This window comes from Xiphophorus hellerii, chromosome 17 (assembly GCF_003331165.1).
Source record: "Xiphophorus hellerii strain 12219 chromosome 17, Xiphophorus_hellerii-4.1, whole genome shotgun sequence".
Classification (NCBI taxonomy): Eukaryota; Metazoa; Chordata; class Actinopteri; order Cyprinodontiformes; family Poeciliidae; genus Xiphophorus; species Xiphophorus hellerii.
The window spans coordinates 14,430,655-14,453,931 of record NC_045688.1 but is presented as its reverse complement, the minus strand read 5'-3'; the positions used below and the strand labels follow the sequence as shown (position 1 = coordinate 14,453,931).

The window sequence follows — 23,277 nt, the reverse complement described above, 5'->3', positions numbered from 1 at the left end:
ACATAAATGGCAGCTCGCTGATCTGGGGCTCAGATTGCACCAGGATACAGTCATGCTTCTCCACAGGGAAGCTTCTCTTCACTTGAAGACCCTGGGGCGGGGAAGTACAGCAGTAATGTTACATGATGTCTCGCTACGGGCAAACAGGACCACAGAGGTGATGTACGGAAAACTTACTATACATGATACAAACATGTCAAGTTGCTATAAGTGTATTATTATGGTCTGGAAGATGTTTTTTCCCTCTTTATATAGTAGTCTGAATGACCTTAACACTAATAATTCATGCCAATCAAAAACCTGGGCGATAATAGGCATGGTCTCTCCAACTCGGGTATAATAACAGTGCTTAATTCCTTTAAAGGTATCGAACTGCTTGCCCTAGGTACCAGATGCAATATAACACAAATCCCAAAACACCTAAAGCCACTCCGGCCTACAGTTCTGTGACAGCAAATGCGGTGGGTTTCAAATGTACCAAAGAGGGCGAGGGATGAAAGCAAGGAGCTGATGCCGCCGCTCCGGTGAATACAGATGAGAGAGAGCGAGGCAGAATTCTGATCAGGCTGGGTTTTCGTCTTCCTTCCCCTCCAGAGCGAGAAGTCTTCAGAGGCCTTTGGCTTTCTAAACCGAGAGGGACCTCACCTGTTCAATCTTTTAAACTCAAGGGGTCGTCTCTTATTTTTTTAAGACCATACTATTTAGCAGAGGTTCCAACTCAGTCTTGAAAGGCCTAGATGATTAGAGAGAAAGTATTTTATTTTAGTTTTTTCTAAAGGACAGACATCTAATAATGAACAAAGTTGCAGTTTGACTTTTATTTTCCAATCTATCACATTTATTTGTACAGCACATTTCAGCAACAAGGCAGTTCAAAGTGCTTTATATCATAAAAAACACAGGAAAAAGCCACATAGAGTCAAGTCAACAATCGAGAAACCAGAGACAAACATTTTGATGGATGCCATAAAGATCATGAATACACATCAAATATGTCCCATTTATTATGGTTAAAGAGCAACTCCTTGAGTTAAAGAAACTCAGTGTTGCGGCTGTTTTGCAGTTTTCTGGAAGCTTGTTCCACATCTGTGGTGCATAGACGCTGAATAGAGCTTCTCCGTGTTTGGTTCTGGTTTATTATGCTTTATTCTTGATTTACCACGGTACACGGTGTTTTTAAAACTTAATTATTTTTTGAAACTTAATTATTTTGTGTTTTGGCATAGATTTAATGATCATTTTATAAAAAGATGCTTGCAGAGGATTGTTTTGTGATACTTTTGAACTTTTAATGCAAGTTTTTTTGGACCTATGTTTCTTAAACTTAGTTTGATTAAAAAGGCAAACAAAACACTAAAGCTGCCAGTTTCTTTCCCTTACAGCTATAATAAAAGTACCAAAGTTTGCAAACTTTGATATAAAGAATCCTGTCATCCATTTTTGACGAGTTAAAGTCTGAAATAGAGGTGAGTCGATGTCGTCCATGTACCAAAAACGGAATGAATCGATCAATACCCCATTCTGAAAATCCACAACTATTTTTGTTGTTTTGAGATAACACCCAAGAACGGTTAAATAACTTTAAAAGTTTACATTTTTACTAAAACATCCCAACAAAATCTAGATCGAGTTTGGAAAGGTATGAAATTTAGAAAACAAGAATGTGCAGTATTAATACACAATCTGGTTACTAGCACCAAGTTTTCAAACTCTGAATATGCGCTGTCATATTTTTTTCAATAGTTAAAGTTTTTTTAAATACATTGCCAAAGAATATTCCCTTAGTTACCAGTGTTTCTTCAGCAGTTTGTAACATAGAGTTACACAGCAATCGTCCTCCTACACCTATTTGTCCACAAAGCTAGTTAGCTGCTTTAGCTTAGCTAACTAGAAAGACAAATGTTGAAATTATTGCGATTGTGACAAACAGCGCTTTGATAAAGAAGAGAAAAAACAAGCACTGCTGTCATTTTTTAGTAAGGTAACATTGTTTTAAAGCTGCAGTTGCCTAGCTACGAGCATGTCTGTAAAGCATCTTCCATCGGTATATTCTCTATGTATGTATCAAAAATCCAAAAGATAAACAAAAGTAATCAATAACGTATTAAAACTAATAGCTTCTCCGTTTAGGAAATACAATGCACATCTTACTCAAGCCTCTCAAACCATGAGTGCTTTAGTCTAAAATAAACATTCTTTTCAAATAATTTTTAATGAGGTATTGGGTCTTCTGTAGGATAAATAAAAAAAATCCTGTTTCATGTTTAATACCTTGAGAGGCTGAAATCTGCTGGGTTTTCTTCATTTTATCAGCGCTGTCTTGCAGCCAGATTATTTTAAGCTCTCCAACATGGTGTTAGCACATCTTAAAGGCCTGAGGCATATAAAGAAATCATTCAATAAGCTACTTACCAGCTACTCTCCTTGCTTAGTTAAGAAAAACAGAGCTAAGTTTGGGGATTGAAAAGCTTTTCTTGCTGGGTTCAATTTTAATGTATTCAGAGGAGAAAGAGTGAAGCAAAGTGTGACATGCGAATTCTGGCTTCGATCGCAGTTTTGAGATTAATTAGTCGAAGAAGACATGTAGGGTTTTTTTTTGTTGATTTTTATCTTTTTTTTCACCCTCGAGCAGAATACAAATTCTTCCTGTTGGTGTCACCGGGTCGTCTCATTAAAAGCGAGCGTGGAGGGGAAGAATTAATAGGAGCTCAACACCTTTTGGTTTAGAAAGGTAAACTAATGCGAAAAGCCAAAATTTATCTGCTTAAAGATTTGCTTGACTTTCTCTGCAGTTTTGGTAAGAGGTGCGTGGAAACTTCGAGTTCCTCTGACGTGCTCAGAAAAGAGGAGTTTAAATATTTTAACCTGTGTTGGAGGGGTGGGCAGGGAAGGAGGAAAAAAAAAAAAGCAGTTTGGAACGGGGTCTCATCCTTTCAGAAAGCCGCGAACTGTGTGGAGTCAGATGAGTGCAGACACCGAAGCCCCACCGGGATTTGTCTTTTCGTGTGATTATCAACACCGTGATTGGTTGTAAACCCTGTTGTCACGGCAATGATTTCAGCCTTGATGATGAAAGCTTCTGGGACACCAATCCGCAGCATGCCTGCACACACGCACGCATTTTCACTCTGTCTTACCGCTAACCAGCCTCATTCCCCTTTGAGAGAGAGGCATTAGTTGGCTAGATTGAACTCTCGCTGGGGTGTGTGTGTGTGTGTGAGAGAGAGACGATGTGGGTTGTTGTTGTTGTCTATCTCCTAACTTACCAAGTAATGTACAGAGCTGAAACCTCAGGAAATTGTCAAGTGTCACTGAATTTTACCTGGCACTTTTCTGTTCTTTTTTTTCCCTTCATTTTTTCTATTTTTAGGTTAGTAGCTCAGCTGTAGACTTTGAGTAAAAACCTATGTGACAGCCTTACACAGAGTTGCATCTAATCGAGTCTAGTCTTTAAAAGAGTAGCTTTCGATTGTATTAAAAGGCGTAAATTCGTCGTGGAAGAGCTCCACTCTCCTTACAGGTTGCAGATATCGAGGCTGCCAAGGTTTTTAATTGTTACCAGTCCAAAAACACCAAGATTTTCTGAGCGTCAAAGTTTTTTTAATGAGTCTTGTAAAATAATTCAGCGCTGCCCTTACCACATCCGTCACTAACACTGTCTGTGTTTCACTTTCCCTTTGGTGACGAGAACAATGACCTTATCCATGGACAGTAATGCTGTAGAAAATTTTCAGGTTGTTTTCTGGCAGTCCGGCAGACTCTGTTCGATTGGGAACCAAAATTGCGACATTTGTTCCATTTTCAGCCGGTGCCGTTCACTATTCTGTCAACCCCTTTGAAAAACCTGTTCCCTCTCTCACCTGTGGTGGCGCTGCGCCAAGATCTACTGAAGGAAGCAACACAAAAACCTTAGAAGAAGACATAAGCCGAACAACAAAGGAGGAATTTGATTTAAAAACTAGTTTTAGGAGGTGATTTATGGCATGTTTTACCATATTTTAAATCACAAATAGGGGGTAAAAAGAATTTAATCATAGCTAAGCTCTAAATATTTTACCCTGACAGATTTAGAGTTAAAATTACTTTCATACATCCAATCTGATTTATTCTGATCACATTGTCAGGCCTTCATGTTAGTGAAGGTTTGTCAAAATCAGCAATCGTCTTCCTCAAAGGGTAGTAATTTGGCAGATAATCAAATGCTGAATCCACCTAAAATGCACTCAACTTGAATCTTGTTGGTTTTTGTTGTTGTTCATCCTAGTAAACAGTTGAAAAAAGTTTTTTTTTTTTTTTCTCAGTTCACCACGAAACTGAAATGTAATTTAATTTGCCCAAATCCAGTCCAGAGGTCAGAGTAGACCTCCACGGTAAACAAACCTTAGAATGAATAAAACATCACAGTATCTGACTTTTGCTCAAACTGCTCAAAATAGGCCCTAATCAGCTCCATTCAACAACTCTACCACGAACCAGGTCAGGAAAAGTGATGCAGCTGCACAGACTTTCCTTCTTTTGTTCTTTTTCTCTCTCTTTTTTTTTTTTTTTTTAGATGGAAAGAGTCATCAGAGCGTCTTTTTTTGCTTGCTTGACCGAGCAGGAGGAATAACTAGGCCAGCTTTTTCCAACTGTTTGTCCAAGACAAACACCAGGACTGTCAAGAGTTTAAAAATCACGTGTCGTCTGTCACCGCTTGTTATTAGCGAACGACTGGAAGAATGAAAGTAGCTGATCTAGAGTTGTTGGGATGTCAATTAGGCTCGGGTTGGACAAGATTAAGATTAAAAGAACTGTAATGGATGAATTCAAAACAGATGGCAAGAAGTCAAGTTAGCATTAGCTCCTTTAGCATTGAGTTAATGCTAATTTGAGTTTTCATTCGGGTTGCTGCACGGTGTCTTTACAGGTTTTCTTCCTAAGTTTAGGCAGGTCAAACACATCCACAACACTTTCATCTACAAAGCTTTTTAATAGTGAATTTTTGTAAACAAAGCCCCGTTTTAATTTTCTGCCCCGACAGTCTGAGAAGTGTTATTAATTTCCTTCCTAATTTAAACTCGATCAGCTGCGGATTTGTCTTTGCCAGCCAGCGTCTTTGTTTCAGTCGTTTCTTTACCATTTAAATCAATAAACAAATAAAAATCGTTTCTGTTTCTGCTGCGTCCGTCTCACCAGGGCCTGATGATCCTGCTGCAGAACCTCCCCACGATGCACTGGGGCAACGAGGAAGTGAGCGTGCTGCTGGCCGAAGCCTACAGGTTGAAGTTCGCCTTCGCCGACGCGCCCAACCACTACAAAAGATGATGAGAGCGTCTCCACCTCCTCGTCCTCTTCCTCATCCTTCGCCGCCTGCTGGACTCACAGGCTCCTCCCATTTTCCTAACCACACCCCCCTCTTTTTATTTTATTTTTTATTTCTTTTGCCCATATTTCCAGTGGGCCTTTCCGCTACTAAGAGATTCGAATCAAACAGTGACTTGATGGTGTAGCATTTTGACACGATGATCCGGAGCCTTTTCTTTTTAAATTATCTCTATGACCGGCACTGAAACGTGCGCTCATTCTCAGTCTGATGCAGAAACAGATCATTAATACTGATGATTGCAAGTTTGTTGTTTTCCTTTTTGTCGTTGAACAACCACACAGCTTGATGCAGGATCATGAACAGTTCCCCCACACCGCCTGGGGTTAAAATCTGCATCATTTTACACTACCATAGCAATACTTAGTTTATTTTGCTCCCCTTGGCAAAATAAAACCCTTTATTTAGTGTATAAGTATGAAGAAAGACAGCAGAAGGACACTTTTTTTTCTTCTTTTTATTAATAGAGGATTTACAAATCTTGAAGGCGTCTGCAGGTTTTTTTTTTTGCGACATGAGGGGGAAACTGATTCAGTCGGTTTCCCAGGTTCCGACGGCACAGATCGGGTTCCGAGAATCCAGCACTCAGCAAATTGCTCTCCCTTTTATCCTCCCCTCCGCGCTTCCTCCCCCTCATCCTCTCACACTCCCCGTACATTAGAGTGGAAGGTAAAAACGGCGTCCGGAGGAGCTCACCCCACGTTCAAAATGATAACACGGTCAGGATGGAGAGGGGCCGACTTTGTCTTAGGTCGCCTGTTCACAAAGGGCTACGTCTCGCCATCAGCTCGCTACCTCAGATCTCTCTAAATTTGTCATTTCAGAGCGACGGGGGACAAAATGTGTTTTGGATTTTTCTCGTTTTTCAGTTCCACTAAGATGTCTTCCTAATTTACTAGGGTGAAATCCTGCTAATTCTAGAATAAAGCGTCTGAACTGAGGTTAGCATAAACAGTTTATCCATCTAAAGGCCTCAAAATCTGTGATGTAGTTAAAAATGGGAGCCCAGGCGTCCGTCTTTAGCCATGGCTTTTTAAAGCAGAAGAAACGTTAGATAATTGCTCCTATTTTGTACTGGAGCTGGAGTGTAAATATTTTTGGATCAAATCAGGAATATTTGCTATGATGGAATGTAACTGAAAATAGTCGAGTCCTGAGTTCAGATCTGTCATTTGCAGTCTGTCTGTTCATATCATGTAAAATATACATAGTCCTCAAGATGGAAATCCGCAGAGTTTTCAGTTCTTCTAATCCAAGTTTTAAAAATATCGATAGAGTTGTTTGCTATAAATTTATGGCAGAAATGTCGATAGAGGTCAGTAAGGGAGGGGACTATGGCCACTGGAGAAAAAAAATATATATGTACTTTTTTTTAAATCAGAATTCATTTTCCTTACACTCAGAATTGTGACATTTTTCTCAAAAATTTCACTTTTTTTCTCAAAATAATAGAAAATATTAATATAATAATTCAATTCTCTCCTCAGAATCCTGACTTTTATCAGAAGATCAAAATCAGGATTCTAAGTTCAAATTCAGAGTTTTTGTTTAAACTCAGAATTTGGAGCAAAAATATCAGATTTTTTATTTTTATTTTTTTTGTTCAGTGCCCCTGATCTTCTTCCATAGATCAGACTTCAAATCTAAACATGGCAGGAAATAAATAAATATGGCAAGAAAGAAAGGACAAAACTAACATGGCTGGATGATCTAGTAGATATTCTTTGGATAGGGAAAAAAAAAACGGTTTGTTGGATGCTGGAATTGGTGCGACGGACGGATAAACGGATGAACTTCCTGGCAGTTGGTGTGATAACAAAACTGACACACCTTTCCGCTCCATCTTTCACATGTAGACGTACACACTTATGAGACAATCTCTTTCCAGTCCAGCAGAATGCCTAAATCAAGAAGAGAATATTTCTTTTCTGCTAATTTCCCGTTGTCACGGCGAGGGGGCTCGTCGTCGTAATTCTTCGCAGGGATGCGGCGGCGGCGGCGGCGGTCTGATAATCAAGACACTGGATGACATAACTCAAAAAGCGGTTAACATCCGCAGCCTCCTGCAGCGCCTCCGCCAGGATCCATTATTGTCACCGTGCGCCGGCAGAGACGGCGAGCGTAGGTGTGTGTGAAGGGGAGATGGGGCGAGAGAGAGAGAGAGAGGGAGGGTGTTGTGTTCCTTTGGAAGTTTCAGCGCTTTTTCTCTGAGAGCTGTCAGTCTTTGATCACACACTGGGATTTTTTTTTTTTTTTTTCTTTTCACAAGCCCCTTATCTCCTGTGCTGTGTGACAAGAAAAACTGCACTTAATTTAAAAAGTCCACAGCTCCTTCCTCCCGTCCTCTCTCCTTCTGCTTTCTCTCTTTGTGATGTATATCCACTTCTTTCAATCAGCATTTAAAGGGAAAAAAAATAAAATCATCCACGACAGTTAATTTTTTTATTTTCTTTCTTTCTTTTTTTTTTTTTATAGCTACTAATGTTTACGTTAAGTTGTGCCTGACTCTAAGCCATCCGGATTAACGCAAATGTACCCCGGAGGTTTACAGTTTCCCGTTTTTCTTTTTTCTATACATTGTTTGACCGTAAAACCATCAACCTGAGCTGCTTCATTCTTCCCTGGGCATTTATTGACGCACTATTACTACAAGTGTGGCATTTGTTTACTGAACCTGCCCCTGTTCCTCTGCAGGCCCGTCAAGCCTTGATGCTGGAACTTGTGCGCATGAGCAGGGCCGAGGCGTTCACTCGGCATTTGAGGAGCTAAAAAGGCGCAGCAGTGTTGCCGTCTCCCAAAAAAACCCCACCAAGGTACACAAGTCAGTGAGAGTATTTTCCTCGATTCTTTGAGAATATCTGTGTTTAATATCTTTTTAGGAGACTTTATTACTCTGCTGAAAAGTCGAAGCGTTTTTCTTTTCGTAAAGTTTTCATAAACTCCTATTGGTGGAGTTTGAGAGCTTTGACAAACAGTCTTTAACACCTTCCTCCATATGTTGTTGTTACCAGTGGTAAAGATGCGTGAAAGGCCTTTGAAATGCAGCATACAAAGTCAACACAGTTAATAAGAATCATTATAAAATGACTCTTTAATGTTAAGAAGCGTTTCAGAAATACCCCAAAACAAAAATGTTTTTCCTCATTTGACAGAAAAGGCCATTTATTTTCATCAATTCTTCAAAATAGGAAAGGCAGGAACACATTCCGTTTGAGTAAAGAATAAAGTTTTGATATTTATAAGTCCAGAAACAACAGCAAAAACAAATCACACTAATCCAGATATACTTATACATCAAGTCAGAGCAATTATTAAAACATTGACGCTGCTGATTTTCCACATCCAGTCTCCATGACAACATTGTTTTTTTGGTCCCAGCATCACAAATGTAAACTACGGTTTAGTGAATGTGGAGCATAAAAAATGTAATGAATTTGATGAATCATCCGTTTCTCTTCCAGAGTCCCTGGAAATCCCGTCAGAGAGCGCGGCATCATGAACTCCTCGATTCTATTTTAATTTAATTCTTCAAAAAAAAATAAAAAATACCCTGACACTTAAAAAGAAAAATAGCTTCCCCAGACTCAAAAAGGTCTTTTTTACACTTTTACCTGAGGTAACAATAAATGTGTCAAAATTACAGACTCATTTCATGTAAAACCCTCTTCTAGAGGCGTATTATTTCTACTGATGGAAATAATACATTAAGGCTCGTAGAAACCCGCAGGTCATCTCGGCTCCCTGTAAGATTTGTTGCACACGTTGGAGTCGCCGCTGCTTTTAGCTCGACAGGCGAAGCGGCATTAACTAACAGGCGGGGCAGGGATTTGCAAATTGTACGTTTTTGTCCACAAAGTTCTGCTTTTGTTCGTCTTAAGTTGCCTTAATGCACAGATTTGTGTTGATATGAAAAGCGTCGAGGGGAGTTGGTCGTCTTCAGTGCGTGTGTGTGCGAGCCGCGGGCGAATTAAAGCTTCCCCTTCTCTGTTTTTTTGTTTTTTTTCCCTCCTTCCCTCAGTCAGTTTTTTTTTTTTTTTTTAATGCACAGCCGTTTCCTTTCGACACAAATCGGACGCCTCCACGCACGCGCGACAATTTAATAAACAAACTCAAATCACTTGCTGCTAATCTCAAATTAGCCCGCCACCGGTTCCTTTGCGCGTCGCCCCTCGTCTCCATGGCGATCGGTGACATCTGGCTGGGGGCCGACTCTCTTTCTATTAGCCCACACAGAGAAGACTTGAAACGTTCTCGGGAAGCGTCGTCAGGCAGGTTTCGGGAAAAATAGCAACACTTCTGCTGCTTTTCTTTCTTTCTTGTTTTTTTTTGTTTTTTTTTCTTCCGGTAGTCTAAACTTGTGAAAACCAAAATGAAGAAACAAGCCTCCTCTCTCCTGTGTCTTTTGCTCCACAGAGCTGAGAAAGAAAGCTAATATTTGCCAGATCGTGTGAGTGACAGTACTGTTTATTGAATTGAATTTCAATACATGTACAGAAACAAATATCTGTAAATAGAAAGTGTAAATAAATCCTATATATGGAATACCAAAAAAAAAAAAAAAAGCATTTTCTTTTTCTCTTGTGTTGAAATGCATGATTTGTCTGAATATGTGGCGTCCTGCTGCAGGTTCATCGGACGACGCTTCAGGGCGCTTCGCCTCCAGGAAACACGCACAGCTGTCCTGATTTAAAGCGATCTGCAAGTGCGCTCTTCTCGTACCTGCTAGAAGTTTCACGTTGCAGCCACAAACTTTAATGTATTATATCGGGATTATTTTATTCGGGTTCATTTGTATTCCAACTTTTTGTACGCAGTCTGGAAAAGTGCGAGCAAATGAGTTTCTTCTTATTGGGAAACACATAACAGGTTTTTCATATTGATTCATCTTAAGACTGTACTTATGTCTTAGATTTGCAGCCTAAGTTTTTCTTTTCTCCTTTAGTTTGCAAATGTTTTCTAAGTTAAAAAAAAGAGACAATTTTCCGTCTTCTGTGACCTCTAAACCATTTTATATCAGGATTTTAAACATAATTTTATAATCCTTCTTTGTATTTCTTACCTTTTGATGGTGAGCATCTGTTCTCCACTTTTTTTGAATCTTAAATTATTTAAAACGTGTGTCAAACTCGACTCCCTGGGGCCAAATCCAGCCCGCCGTAACTTTTTTATGTGGCCCTCTTGCTTAAATATTATTTCATCAAATCAAGGCAGTTTTTGTCTGCATAGTGGCAAAGTACATCGATGTGAAAAGATGTTGGATCATATTTAACATGAAGGAATGCTCATCGAATACATTGGTAGCTTCTTATTAATATTTTAGCAGTTTTTTCAATGGGTTTCATCAATACATTCTGCCTTTACCGGCTCTTTGACGACACTCGTGATGTCGATGTGACCCGAAATGAAAACGAGTTTGATACTCTTGAAATAACTTGGCTTGGGAAAATTCTGATTAGAATTTTTCCCTAAAAAATGGCGGAAAATATTCTCTCACCACAATGAAAAGTCAGAGGTCAACAATTTATTTATTTCTTCTTAGTAAAATACAAAGAACACTGGATTTTAGTTTGCTGTATTTTCATAAAGTGAGTGAAATGCAAACGCCCGACGTGATGCACTGCTTTGCGTTTGTCTGTTGCGTAAAATCCCAACGATACAGCAGGCTGTGGTTGCAATGAGACAAACTATTTGCTCGTGTGGTGTTAAAACTTTTCCTGTAGGTTCTGTGTGGTGATGACGATGACGATGATGACGATGGCAGAACATTGAATTGTTTTTGTTTGTGACTTCTCCACAACCGCGTGCTTGCCTTTGCACAAACATGAGCAGGTAAGGCGGTTGACACGGCGTCTAACAGGTAAACCAGTTGCTTATTTTTTGTGGAAGACGTGGAGCGGAGTGTTTTTTTTTTCTTTTCCTAAGACAGTGACTGCGTACCCATCTGTGAGAAAGTGTGTGTGTGGCAGGTTGCAGCCAAGGCTCCCCTCCTCCCAGCCCCCTGCTCTCGTTAAGCTGACTGATGTTCACACCGGCAACCAATTATGGAGCGGCGGTCACCGAGGACACCAGTCACTTCATGGAAAATTAAAAACACATTAAAACCAACAATGGTCGCAGGAAGGTATCTGCTTGTTCGTGTGAGTTCCCAAAACGCACACACACACGAGCACGGACGGATTCGACGACGGCTGAAGTGGCTTCTAGGTTTCTTTCTTTCTTCTTTTTTTTCCCCCTTTACATATTTGATACGTTTGTTTTCATTCACTGTTTAAACAGTTTGCGTACTGCATTTAAATCCCTGATTTAGAGGTTTATAAGACAACATGTTCCGGCTGCAATCAACCTCTCCCAGTGAGTCGCTTTACTGCTTTTCACTTTCCCTAAGGCAGAAATCTGGAGACACACTAAAGCTAGGTTTAGGAAGTTTTCAGACTCAAATCATAGAAAATTTTACATTTTACAAGGAATAGAGTTTGTAGAGAAAAGCTAAATGAGAGCTATCGCTGCAGCTTTGCAGGATACATGAGTCCAAAACGTAACTTTTTATCTTACATGGGCACACAGAACTAAAACTTCACATCAGCCACGGTGAAGCACATTGGTCTCTAAATTTGCACACAAATTTTAAAACAGGGCGTCATAATTTTCAGACTTTATTTTATGTGTCCTTCCCCTTTCTAAATATTTCAATCCTAACAAAATCCATCGACATATGCGATTGCAACGCAACAAAATGCGAACATTTCAAAAGTCATACATTTTTTTTTTGCTATGAACTATACAATGCTATACACAAGCAAAACAAACAAAATCAACAAAGTGCTTTACACATGTTGGGAATCTGGTGAGAAGTCATTTCCGACTGCTCACGTGGAACACTTTGTTGATTTTTTATATATATACGTTTTTCCATCTTTTATCAAGGATGAAAATACATTTCCCTTCAGTAAGTTGCGTGCATGCTTTTTGATATCCGACATTATCTGGGTGAGCTTCATAATTTTACAATTTTCAGGTGATTCCAGAGTAAAATGAATGCAAAATAACGCTTTAGTCACATGTAGCGTGACGTCAAAATAACACGAAGCAGTTTGATTTAAGCCTTGGCAACAATTTATTGCCGTTTACTTTGTTAAAAAAGTTTTTTCTTCATATAAAATCTTTATTTATTTTTTTTTATAAGATCTGGTTCAGGAATGACCCCCAGAAAAACCATCAGGTTTTTTTTGTGATACTCACAAAAATGTAAAATTATATTTATTGATGGATTTCTCTCTTATTTTTTTTCTTGTCTGGTTTTTTTGTGGTTATTCAAAATGATAGGCTGCATGCCTATAATTACATAATTATTATAATTATGCTATAATAATTATAACATTGTTATGTTGTAATAATGGTTAAATACTAACGCTACACATGCTAATGAACAGTTAAAAAGGGAGGTCAGCCTACGTTATTATGTGGCTATAATTACTGTGTTTGAAAAGGGGATTTTTTTTCTCTGAGGTTGCAATTTCTCAAAAATTATTATTAGGTGATAATGGTTTAGTTACTCCACTGATCAAACAGCAGTTTGATTGGCTGAAATTGAGATATTAAGGTAGCTTAATATTATTAAAAACTCATTAGAAATGACCTATTTAGAAACTGGTTATATATAATGTATTTTCAAATATAATCAACCTCTAATCTTATTTTACATTATGGCTTAAAGCTTGTTTCAGTTTGAATATTCTGGGTGTCTGTACATCTTTTACAGGGTTTTGCCCTATTTAGCCGAGCTGACGCCAATTCAATCCGGGTTTTTTTTCTTTTCATTTTCCAACTGCCATTGAAAACCCGCAGTTTAGCTAAATTTGGACTGTTAGATATTTCATCATACAACATGAAGTAGGCTGAAAGGACCTCGAAAAGACGTGTAGAAATTCAAAAACAGGTGAGAAAAGCGAATAATCCCCATCACTGCTTACCAGTATAAAACTTTTACTGAGACTTTGTCATTTGCCTAAGTTGAGGAAAGTATTCATGATCCAACATGAAGGAAGAGACAGGGTCCAAAACCTCGTCACTAAAACGATTCCCTTTGGCTTCGCCTCAAACATTTGAAATCTTTGTCTTCTGTCTGGTTTTTCCTAAACTGCTTGATGAAATATCCAGCAGTGCGCCAGCGTAGTAGCAGATGGCGTGTCGGTAGCCGGTAGCCACCTACAGAGCTTTGGAACCGACGTCACTGCGTACGACCTTTACGTCTCGCGCGGTCACTCGGCGCCATCTTTAAAGGCCACATACTGAAACAAACTTTATTCCGGCGTTGTCATTGTGTTACCGAGCGCAGCGAAGTTGTTTTCAAGTTGGATATTGGATATCCGCGCTCTGCGGAGTAAGGGGCGTTTAGCTCAAGGTTGATCCGATTTATGAACGCTAATTCTGGCCAGCTGTTCTCTAGCGCTCGGAGGTTCAGTTTCCAACCACACACTCCTGTAAATAAATGCCTTGCCTTGTGACCAACTGATGCAAAAAAAGGGGTAATTCATGCTATTACACAAGGCACACTATCCTCTATTAAAATTAAAAGTCATGTTCAATATTTTAAATAATTTTAATATTAAATAATATATGTTTTCTTCAATAGCTTCCAAATCGTGTGCCCCATTAACTCAAAATCAGGGTGAAATTGTTCTACTAGACTGTAAAGATGAAGCACACTCATCTTTATTACATTTTAACACTTTTTATATTTTTTTAGCTATTGCTGTAGTCAAAATTTTTTATTTTTCTTCAATAGCTTCTAGGTCATGTGACCTATTAACTCAAAATCCACGTGAAATGGATGAGGCGCATATTTTTATTCCATTTTGACCCCTTTTTTTTATTTTTTAACTAATTTTATATTTTAAAAATATTTTTAAAAATGTTCAAAAAAAGTGTTACGTCAGATGATCATCACATTTGTTACCTGTATTGTTCAATTGCATAAAATTCTAGGACAGGATCTACTTCATTACATGTTCACTTCTTACCTGAAATATGTTAAATACAACAAATATTTCCTTAAAGTGTGATCTAGTTCATAACATTTACCTTTATTGTTCACTCTGAACTGTTTAATTACACATTAAATGTTTAAAGATGGGCTCTTTCATCTGATTTGCTTGTTACATTAAATGTTTACTGCAAAATTTAATATAATTGTTTACTTTAATCACATAAAATGTTTATTTAAAATATAATCTTTCATTACGTATATGTTTATTACTTGAAACATTTTAGATATCACATTTTTACTTGAAATGTGATTAATTTCATGCAACATGAAGTGCTTGAATCAAACGTTTCATGAATGTTTACCACATTAAATTATGAAATGAGAGAAAACAGCCACTTCCAACTGAACACATATTTCAACACAAATGGTTCATGTTCCTCTTCAGAGTGAGCAGCCTTGCTGAGCTCCTCTCCTGGGGTTTCCTCCTCAGCGTCTCCGACTCGCTCCTCTTCTACAGCCTCCACCTTATTTACCTCTTCTGGGGTAAATCATGAAAACACAGTCTCTGTAGCTTGTTGATCCACCGTGGTCTTGCTGTATCGCCTCTTTAATTTACGTGCATGTCGGTCCGATGTTGTGGCGTTTACCTCGCAGTGACCCAGATTCAGCGCTGGAACTCGGTCTGGATTGAGCTGATCCATTTCATTCGTCGGTTTGCCTTGAAGAGGACAAATCAGAACACATATCGGTATTAATACTATAAATTTTATAACACTAGTAAAATAGTTTACTTTGCAATAATGTAATAACCCAAATATCCGCTGACAAAACTCGGACTATCCTACATAAAAAATAGAAGCCCGACCTGAACAAGGTAGACCCACTTAAATGAACTCAACATGACTGAGTAAACCCGGACAAAATCATAGCAAAACATTATGAGACAACACCAACAAAGCGAATTTAGACACTCACCAGAATGGACATGTCTGGAGCAAACTTGTAGATATCTTGGGATGTTGGAGAACGTGATATCAGGACGTCTCACCTTTGAGACCCAGGACATTCATCTCCTTTTCGTTAGCTCCGATAGCTTAGCTCCGATAGCTTAGCCCCCTCCCGTTGTTTACAGGCAGGAAAACAGTGGAACGAACAGGCTGAAAAGCTGTTGCAACAACAGCTACATTGGCATATGGTTTAATGAAAAGGTTTTCCATCACCTGATCTCAAACTGAACTTTTTCCCCATTTGCTTTTAAATTACTCCCACTTTGAGTCATTAATTTCACACTCCTGTCTGAATCTACATGTATGCTGACAGGCATAACCTTTTTTTTTTTTCCCCTCCTCCTTCTTTATTTTTCATCTTGATTTCTCATGCAGCTAAGAAGGTTAATCAAACACCTGCACGCTCCCTGTGATGGAACACTGCAGGCGCGGCTAATGGCGCCAGAGAAGATTGTCATGGTCACTGTGGAGCCATTGTGGTTTCTGTAGACCCGCCTATGTTTGATTTAAATGTCTCACAAAACAACCGTTGAACATTCGTTGCAAATGTGGAAACCAAAACTGACTTGGAATTATTGGGGAATAATAATATATAAAAAAAACGGATTTCTCCGAACAATGTTATTTCCCTGATTACATTTGATGTCTTTTTAAAGATTGCCCTTTGATTGAACTCTTCCTTACAAAGATCTCATCTGTCCTCTGAAATTTCTAAGGATATTTTTAAACCTTTGTCATTCCGCCGGAATCAAAAGCGGCGCAGACTTTTAACGCGTCATCTTTGACATGCTACCTATTTAACCTCTAACCGGGTAGGAGCTTTTCGCTTTCAGCAAAGGGAATATTTATACCCCGCGTCACACAATCAGAGCGTGATTAAAAAACTTCTGAGACTTTCTTTTTCTATGACTGCTTACTCATCACGTAACCCTGATTGGGGTTGAGCTGCTATCAAATCCGCTACGCGTCTCCTCATCGCCGCTGACAGCATCACGGTGACCGAATCGACAGGCCTGTAGATGCGTGTCGCTCTGAATTCATCTTGTCTTCAGACAGGCATTAGCTCTGCATGGAAAGTCACAGACTTGATGATTCATTTACTTGCTATGAACATGGAAAGTATACTTTTCCAGTTCAGTTGAAAACAATGTTTAAATGGTAAAACCCCTACAGTTGAAACCAAAAGTTTTACGCACACAAAACACTTTTTTCCCCTCAAACGTTCCTTGTTCTTGCTCAGTTAGTTACTCAAATGATTTCTATTTGCTAAATGAACGGATGAAGGTGCCGCGTTCATCTGTTCGAGCAGTTATACCTGAGCATATACGTGATGGAAATGTCCAACCATCATACCTTGCAGGAAGGAGACAGGCTCTGTGTCCCAGAGGTGAATGTGTTTTTGTCCAAAATGTGCAAATTGAGACCAGAACAAAAGCCAAAAAACCTTGTGAAGCTGGTAAGACGTCATTTATCCGCAGTGAACGAACAAAATGTACGCTTGTTGGTACGAAATGTTTCGACATGGGCTGAGAGGGGGAAGCCATTATTCCAAAAGAAACGTAAAAAGTCGGATTGTGGTTTGCAAATACATGCAGAGCCAAAGACTTTCATTTTTAGAGACATGTCCTGTGGGTCTAATGAAGCTAAAGTGGAACTGTTTGGAAATAATGGCCATTGCTACATCAGGAGGAAAAAGAGGGATGCTTCTAGGCAAGCATGTTGTGTGGCTCTTTTACCACAGGAGGAACTGGGACTCTTCCTAAAGTAGATCTCATCGTGAGGAAAGAATGTTAAGTCCAAATGTTGAAGCAACATCTAAAGACGTCTGCCAGGAAGTTAAAGACTGTGGCTCACATGGGTTTTCCAATCGAACAGTGACTTTAAGTGGTTACAAAGTGGCTACAGGAGAACAAAGTCAATGTTCTGGAGTGACCATAACAAAATTCTGATCCCAATCTTTGGAGAATTTGTGTGGAGGAATGGGTCAAAACTCCGGTGAACTACTGTGAAAAGTTTGTGGAAGGAAACCCAAAACGCTCGACCCAAGTCGTACATATTGAAAAGATAATTCTACCAACTAAAGAAATGCAAACTTCTGACTTTGACCTCTCCGAAAATATCCCAGCATTCAGCAAGTAGAAATAACTTTGGTAACTGATCGAAAACAGGAAGTTGAAACAGACAGCGAGGGAATAAAAATGAATACGTGCCTTTTACGATAGCTAAACGTCTGGTTTAGGCCAAACACCTTTGCTTTAAACAAAACTAAAAAATCGAAATCGGGGCAACATCTCTGGCTCATGCTGAAATGAGATCTGTGAGGAGCCTCGGCGTTGGGCCTCCCCAAAGCACTTTACTTTTAAGTTTCTTTTGTTCGGGGCCCAGTTAAAGTTGACTCAGACCTTTTGATACCAGCACCTCAAACTTGACAGTTTTATCCTCTTTAACGAACGCGGGATGCACCGGCACGGATTACGAGTCTGGTACATTGCTGATAGAGCTGTTTTCTGAGCAGCCCGCATGCCAATAATGCATGTTTTCCCTAAAAACTCAGCAAGTGCTCAACTTGTAAAGCTTGATGCGTCACACCTTGATACCCTCGGAGGCTCTTAAGAAATGGGTCTCAGGCCATTCAGCGCAGCGCTTAAACTCTGTTGCCATGGCGTCTCGCAGTAAGTCCCCCGCTCTGATGTGCTTTTAACCGGCTGCCAATGTATCTCACTCAGCAGACTGACAGTGACGGACATTGACAGGCTTTGTGCATTAAATGTGATTAAACCGAACACCATCTGCCACAGTCGGGGGGGAAACCGACATTGTACAGTGTTGCATCACTTGTGCTTTTCATTAAAGAGCCTCTTTGTTTCAAGGCACTGTTTTTTATTTTATTTTATATATATATATATATATATATATATACAATGGTTCTTTGTACACAAGGGGGCACTTTTGTAATTCTGACACTGACGGAGCAGATTGGCTGTGTCAGAATATTTAGTTGCGACCCTTCGTGGATAGCGCTGCATCAGCCCGTGGGAAGTGTGAAGCAATAAGAGAAATGATGGCGTCTCGCGACGCATAGGTACAGAAAAGCAGAAAGGAAATCCTGTTAGTTGTAGCTCATAATTAATTGTGATTAAAACGGCAACAATTCAAGGGAAGACAAGTTCTGTAAACCAAGCTGGCTTAGTGTGGTTAGAGTAATTAACTGCTTTGGACCCCCCTGGCTGGAACTACCACCATCGAGCATTTGCTGTTGACATTCTGGCTCACTTCTTATTGGCAGAGTTGTTTTGTTGCAGCCACAATGGATGAGTTTTTGATCACAAATGGTCCACTTGGTGCCCTGCCACTGCATCCCTGTTAGATTTAAGTCCAGGCTTTGACTAGACTAGGTTTTACTAGACTTTCAGAGAGATTAAGGTCGCAAAGCGATGACCAGGAGTTCTCCTTAAGGGTTTTCTGCTGGAGGACAGAATTAAGGATCCCATCAATTAGAAGTTGTCAAGGTCCTGAAGGACAGAGCAGTCTGTTGAACAAAAGTTGTTTGATGATCTTCAACAATAAAGTGTGACGAAAAAAATACTGAGTGAGTCCATCAGTTTGGATCATCAAAATGTTGCTGCGTGTTTATTGTTTTTTAAGTAAGCAGTACGTCTGCCGACTGGAGCTCTCCCACTCATACTATTCTTGCCCAGGCCCGTTTTCTTTCTTATTGTTGAATCATGAACTTTGACCTCAACTGAGGCAAGTGAAGCCTGTAGGTCTTCAGATGTTGTTTTGTAACATGGGTTTACGTTTTGATATGTTGGTTAGTTCTGGGAAACGTTCACCAGTGTTGCATACTTTCTACTTTTTCTGATAATGGCTCACTTTTAAGCCTTGTGTGTTTTCCAGACACACAGTATCATTTTGTGGCTCAATCAAGTAACTGTTACCTTCAGTTGTTATATATATCAAATATGACTTAAAAGAAATTTGACTGTAATTAAATGCCTTGAAATTGGGCCTCCGTCTCTTTAAGAAACTCCTGCTCTTTCTGAAACTCCGCCTTCAGGAAGTCATTGCAACATGGCTCCTCTATTAACCCTTTTTTCACTTAGAATTAGCTGCTATAATGAGCTCAGCAGATGAACAGTTCCACCAGGTCTTTGCTAATTGCTGCTGGCTAGTCTGAAGGACCTGAATGGGGATGAATCAAGGCAACCTTCCAGATATGCTTTTGATGAGAGAATAATATAATATGATGTAAAGCTCAAAAAGGTTGATTTTTGAGCTAATACCTCCCCTTTAAGTTTTGTTAGTGTCCCCAAGGCATTAGAGACGGCGTCGTAACAAAGCTGTTCATCTGTTTTTGAAGTGTGTGATGCGTTGCTTTTAACCTACTTCATGAAATCAGATTGTTTCTATTTAAGTGATTTTCTGATTTTGCAAGTCTATCTTTGTTCATTAGAAGTTGTTTGATTATCAAAGTGTGGCAAAACCCCTAAAATCCCCCCCGTTCTCTGAAAACAGTGCTGTTGCTTGTTAGTATATTGAGCGTCTGTCCGTTCTCCTGTGTGAGGATGTGTGCTTCCCCCTTTACAGTCAGCCGACCAAAGCTGCTGAGTTAGCATGTTTGGCAGCCGACCCCGATCCGGCTGAAGGTTCAGTGACTCTGCAGAGATAAAGACAGAACAGTTAGCAGTGACCCTCTCATGGTACCCAATCTACTCATCTGTGTCCTAATGTCGTTCCTCTGCTTTTCATTTGGCCGCCCGTCCCGCGCAGTCCTGCCAAATGGGCAGTAGATGCATTCACACATTAAAGGGAAACACTCTCGTTGGCCTCTTTTGAATTAGCACGAGGTTAAACCATGGTGGCACAATTGATTTTTCTTTATTTTACTGCGGCGTTAAGCCTCTTAGGGTCCCGGTTCTTTATGCTCTCTGCGTGTAAATGCGGCATGCTTCTTTGTGGGAGTCGCAGTGCGCTTATGTGACGGCGGCTGTGTACTTCAGGGAGTCTTGGATCGTCACCGGTTTGATCGGGGCCCGTCGTTTCTGCCGGGACAAATGACAGTTTACAGACTGCTGGGTTTGCGTCGCCAAAAACGTCCCACTGTGACGAGACGCCACCTGGAAAGATGCCAGAGTGTGCGTCGGAGCTTAAGGTGTGCAAAGTAGAAGTATTTAGGTCTGTTTCTAAAGATTATCCGCGTCTCTTTGTGCGTTACATCTTGGAAAGGCTTCACAATTCTCTTTTAGTCTAATAATAACCATTAGTCGTTAGGATTGGATGTTTCCAACACTAATTCTGGCTCAAAAAACAGAGTAGTGCCTTGCTTCCCATCACCATGTAGGTCATCCGGCGTTTCTAAGGGGTTTGGGAGGAGCTAACCGAACAGGTTTGGGAGGAGCTACAAAGCAGTGTGCAGCCAGGCATGTGCTGTTGATTTAAACGGCGCTGCATGGATTCCAGGGTTGTGTGCAGAGCAACGAGCAGAACAGAAATGAGTCCAGCAGCTGTTGGACGCCGACATGCTACAGAATCCGTTTGGCGGGTCGTCTCTTATGTTTGTGTTTGATTCCGGTTGTTTTAACAGTGAGCCGGCTTTCCTGTCAGACCCGTTACAGGACGGTTTCGTCAAACAGCGGGGTGTTTGCATATGGCAGTGTGTTTGATTTGGACTTTATGCGACAGGAATGTACATAGTAGTACATAAATGTGAAGCAAAAGGAAAATAAGACACTGTTTTTGAAGGTTTTCTCATGTAAATTCTGATAAATGACGTTTTTATTAGTATTCTGCCTCCATTTTCCTACAGATAACCCTAAATAGAATAGATGATTACCTAAGAAAAGATAAACGTGTGGAAGGAAAGGCTTTGATCAAATGAAAAAATACACGCAGAAACAAAGATTTCCTGTGGCCATTCCAAATGTAAAACATGGTGGTGACGGCATCTTACTGTGGGGGAAACTATTCACAATGAACTTAACCCTCCTGTTATGTTCCGGGTCAAATTGACCCGTTTTAAAATTTACAAATTAAAAAAAAATAAATAGAAGCATTTTTTTTGCATGAAACGTTTTCTATTTGTCTTAATAGGTGCACTCTAGACATAAGTTGAAAATTTATTCATTTTACACATTTGTACCAAACCCTAGGTCTACTTTTTACATCGATACTGTTCGGGTCAATTTGACCCGGCAGTCAGGTTAAAGTGCAAAAAAAGATTTTATAATGTCCAATTCTATATGTTTCCTTGCAGTTATGAACCATATTTCACCACACACACACTCACCCACCCACACACGCAAACACACACACACAAGCCCACTTTCTCACTATTCTCTTTACTTCACTAGGAAACTGCGAGAAAGCAGGTGTTCACACAACCTTTGACGGGAATCTTTTCTGTTCCTGTGGACAAACTCCACCCACACTGAGTGACACTCAGCAGAAGTGGAGAAAAACATAAATACTCTCTGCATGACTCATTTATCTTGATTTTAATCAGCGGGTCAATTTGACCCAGAACAGTATGTGTGTCTCAAGTTCAATTATAAAGATCACCCTTTGGTAAAAAAAAAAAAGTATAATATAAAATAATTTACCAAAGGTCAACTTCAAGGAAATTATTGTTTTTTTGTGTCTAGGTTTTTTTCATTGGACATTAAAAATCTAAATTCCATTTTTTATGTCCAAATGAGTAAATGAGCAGGTTGTCGTCATTGATCCTTAATTTCTGAGAAATAATAAAACATCATTGCACAAATATTGATTGAAATGGTTAGTATTGGAGTTAATAATCAGATACAAAAATGTTTTGGAGGAATTTTTTGGTTTCTGACACTATTGCATGATTAAACACTCCCTGGGTCAAATTGACCCACGAACATTTTTGCTGTACCCTAGAAACGAACATAACAGGAGGGTTAAACATACAAGCAGAGCCACTAAGGGATATTTGAATCAAAGTACATCAGTTTGTTAGGATGGCCCAGTCAAAGTTTAGAACTAAATCACTTGAAAAATCTCTTTCACTGATTTAAAATGGCTAAACGATCCTCTTCACTCAATCAGACAAAACTTTAGCTAAAGGAGAAGGTCAAAAGATTCTGTGTCTAGGTGTGCAGTTCTGGTCCAAATATATCATAAAAGGCCTGCAACAGTAAGAAAACTTAAACAATTTCTAGATTTTAGTCTGGTCACAGCTTTGTACTATTTTTCTTTTGGTTTGAGAAAATACAAAGAAAAAAAAAACCCAGGGAGAATAAATAGTTTAGAAATTCAAAACAGCCTTTGTAGACTTTAGAGACCAGTGTAGCTGCATGGGATTAACTTTAGCATTTTTCCTCCAAACTGCATCTGTTTGGCTTTTCATTGTTCCAGTTTGTTTAACTTTGACTCTTGTAAAGGATTTTCAACAAGCTTGAGGTTTTTCCCCTTCTTCCTCTTAGTTAAAAACAGCAGTTTCACCTTTTGGGTCGACGACCTCCAGAGAACCCCCGAACTAACCCAGTTTTTCCCTGCGACGTGTTATTCACCAAAAACTGTCCGAGAATGTTAATCATTTCCTTCCACTTATTGCGTCTGCAACAAAAAAGGACCAAAGGAGCACCACAAGGGTGGACACCTCCACTATTCATAATTCATCCCCAAAGAGCTCACATTTGGCGTTCTCTGCCCTTACAAAGTCTGTTGCTTATCTATCAAAGTCCCAGCTAACGTTGGTAAACCTTGACCGCGGACCGGTTCAGTGTGAAGCTCCCAGAATGAGCTAAAACCACCGTTCAGGTCACCGCGGGTCGGGCTGAGTTTGAGTTATGATCTGCGTTTTCTGGATGAACCTTCACAAATATTTGTTTGAATTTTTTTTCAACTTCTGCGTAAAAATCCCCAAAAGTCAAGAAACACAACTGCACCGTACCCTTGTA

The 23,277-nt window shown here is 39.6% G+C and overlaps 1 protein-coding gene and 1 long non-coding RNA gene across 3 annotated transcripts in view; one reads left to right on the top strand and one right to left on the bottom strand.

Annotated features, from left to right (window-relative positions):
• The window catches only part of tbc1d22a (TBC1 domain family, member 22a), a 142,458-nt gene extending 132,554 nt beyond the window's left edge, over positions 1-9,904 (top strand). For both annotated transcript variants that reach the window (XM_032589118.1, XM_032589117.1), the window contains exon 14: positions 5,176-9,904. In XM_032589118.1, coding sequence (XP_032445009.1) covers positions 5,176-5,304 — 129 coding nt within the window. In that variant the 3' untranslated portion in view covers positions 5,305-9,904. The remainder of the gene's footprint in view (positions 1-5,175) is intronic.
• LOC116736585 (uncharacterized) lies at positions 1,025-20,847 on the bottom strand. The gene is made up of 3 exons (XR_004342623.1): positions 20,834-20,847; positions 10,972-10,979; positions 1,025-1,142 (listed from the first exon to the last, which is right to left on the bottom strand). It is a non-coding gene; the product is annotated as an uncharacterized LOC116736585 (long non-coding RNA).
• Between the last annotated feature and the right edge of the window lie 2,430 nt (positions 20,848-23,277).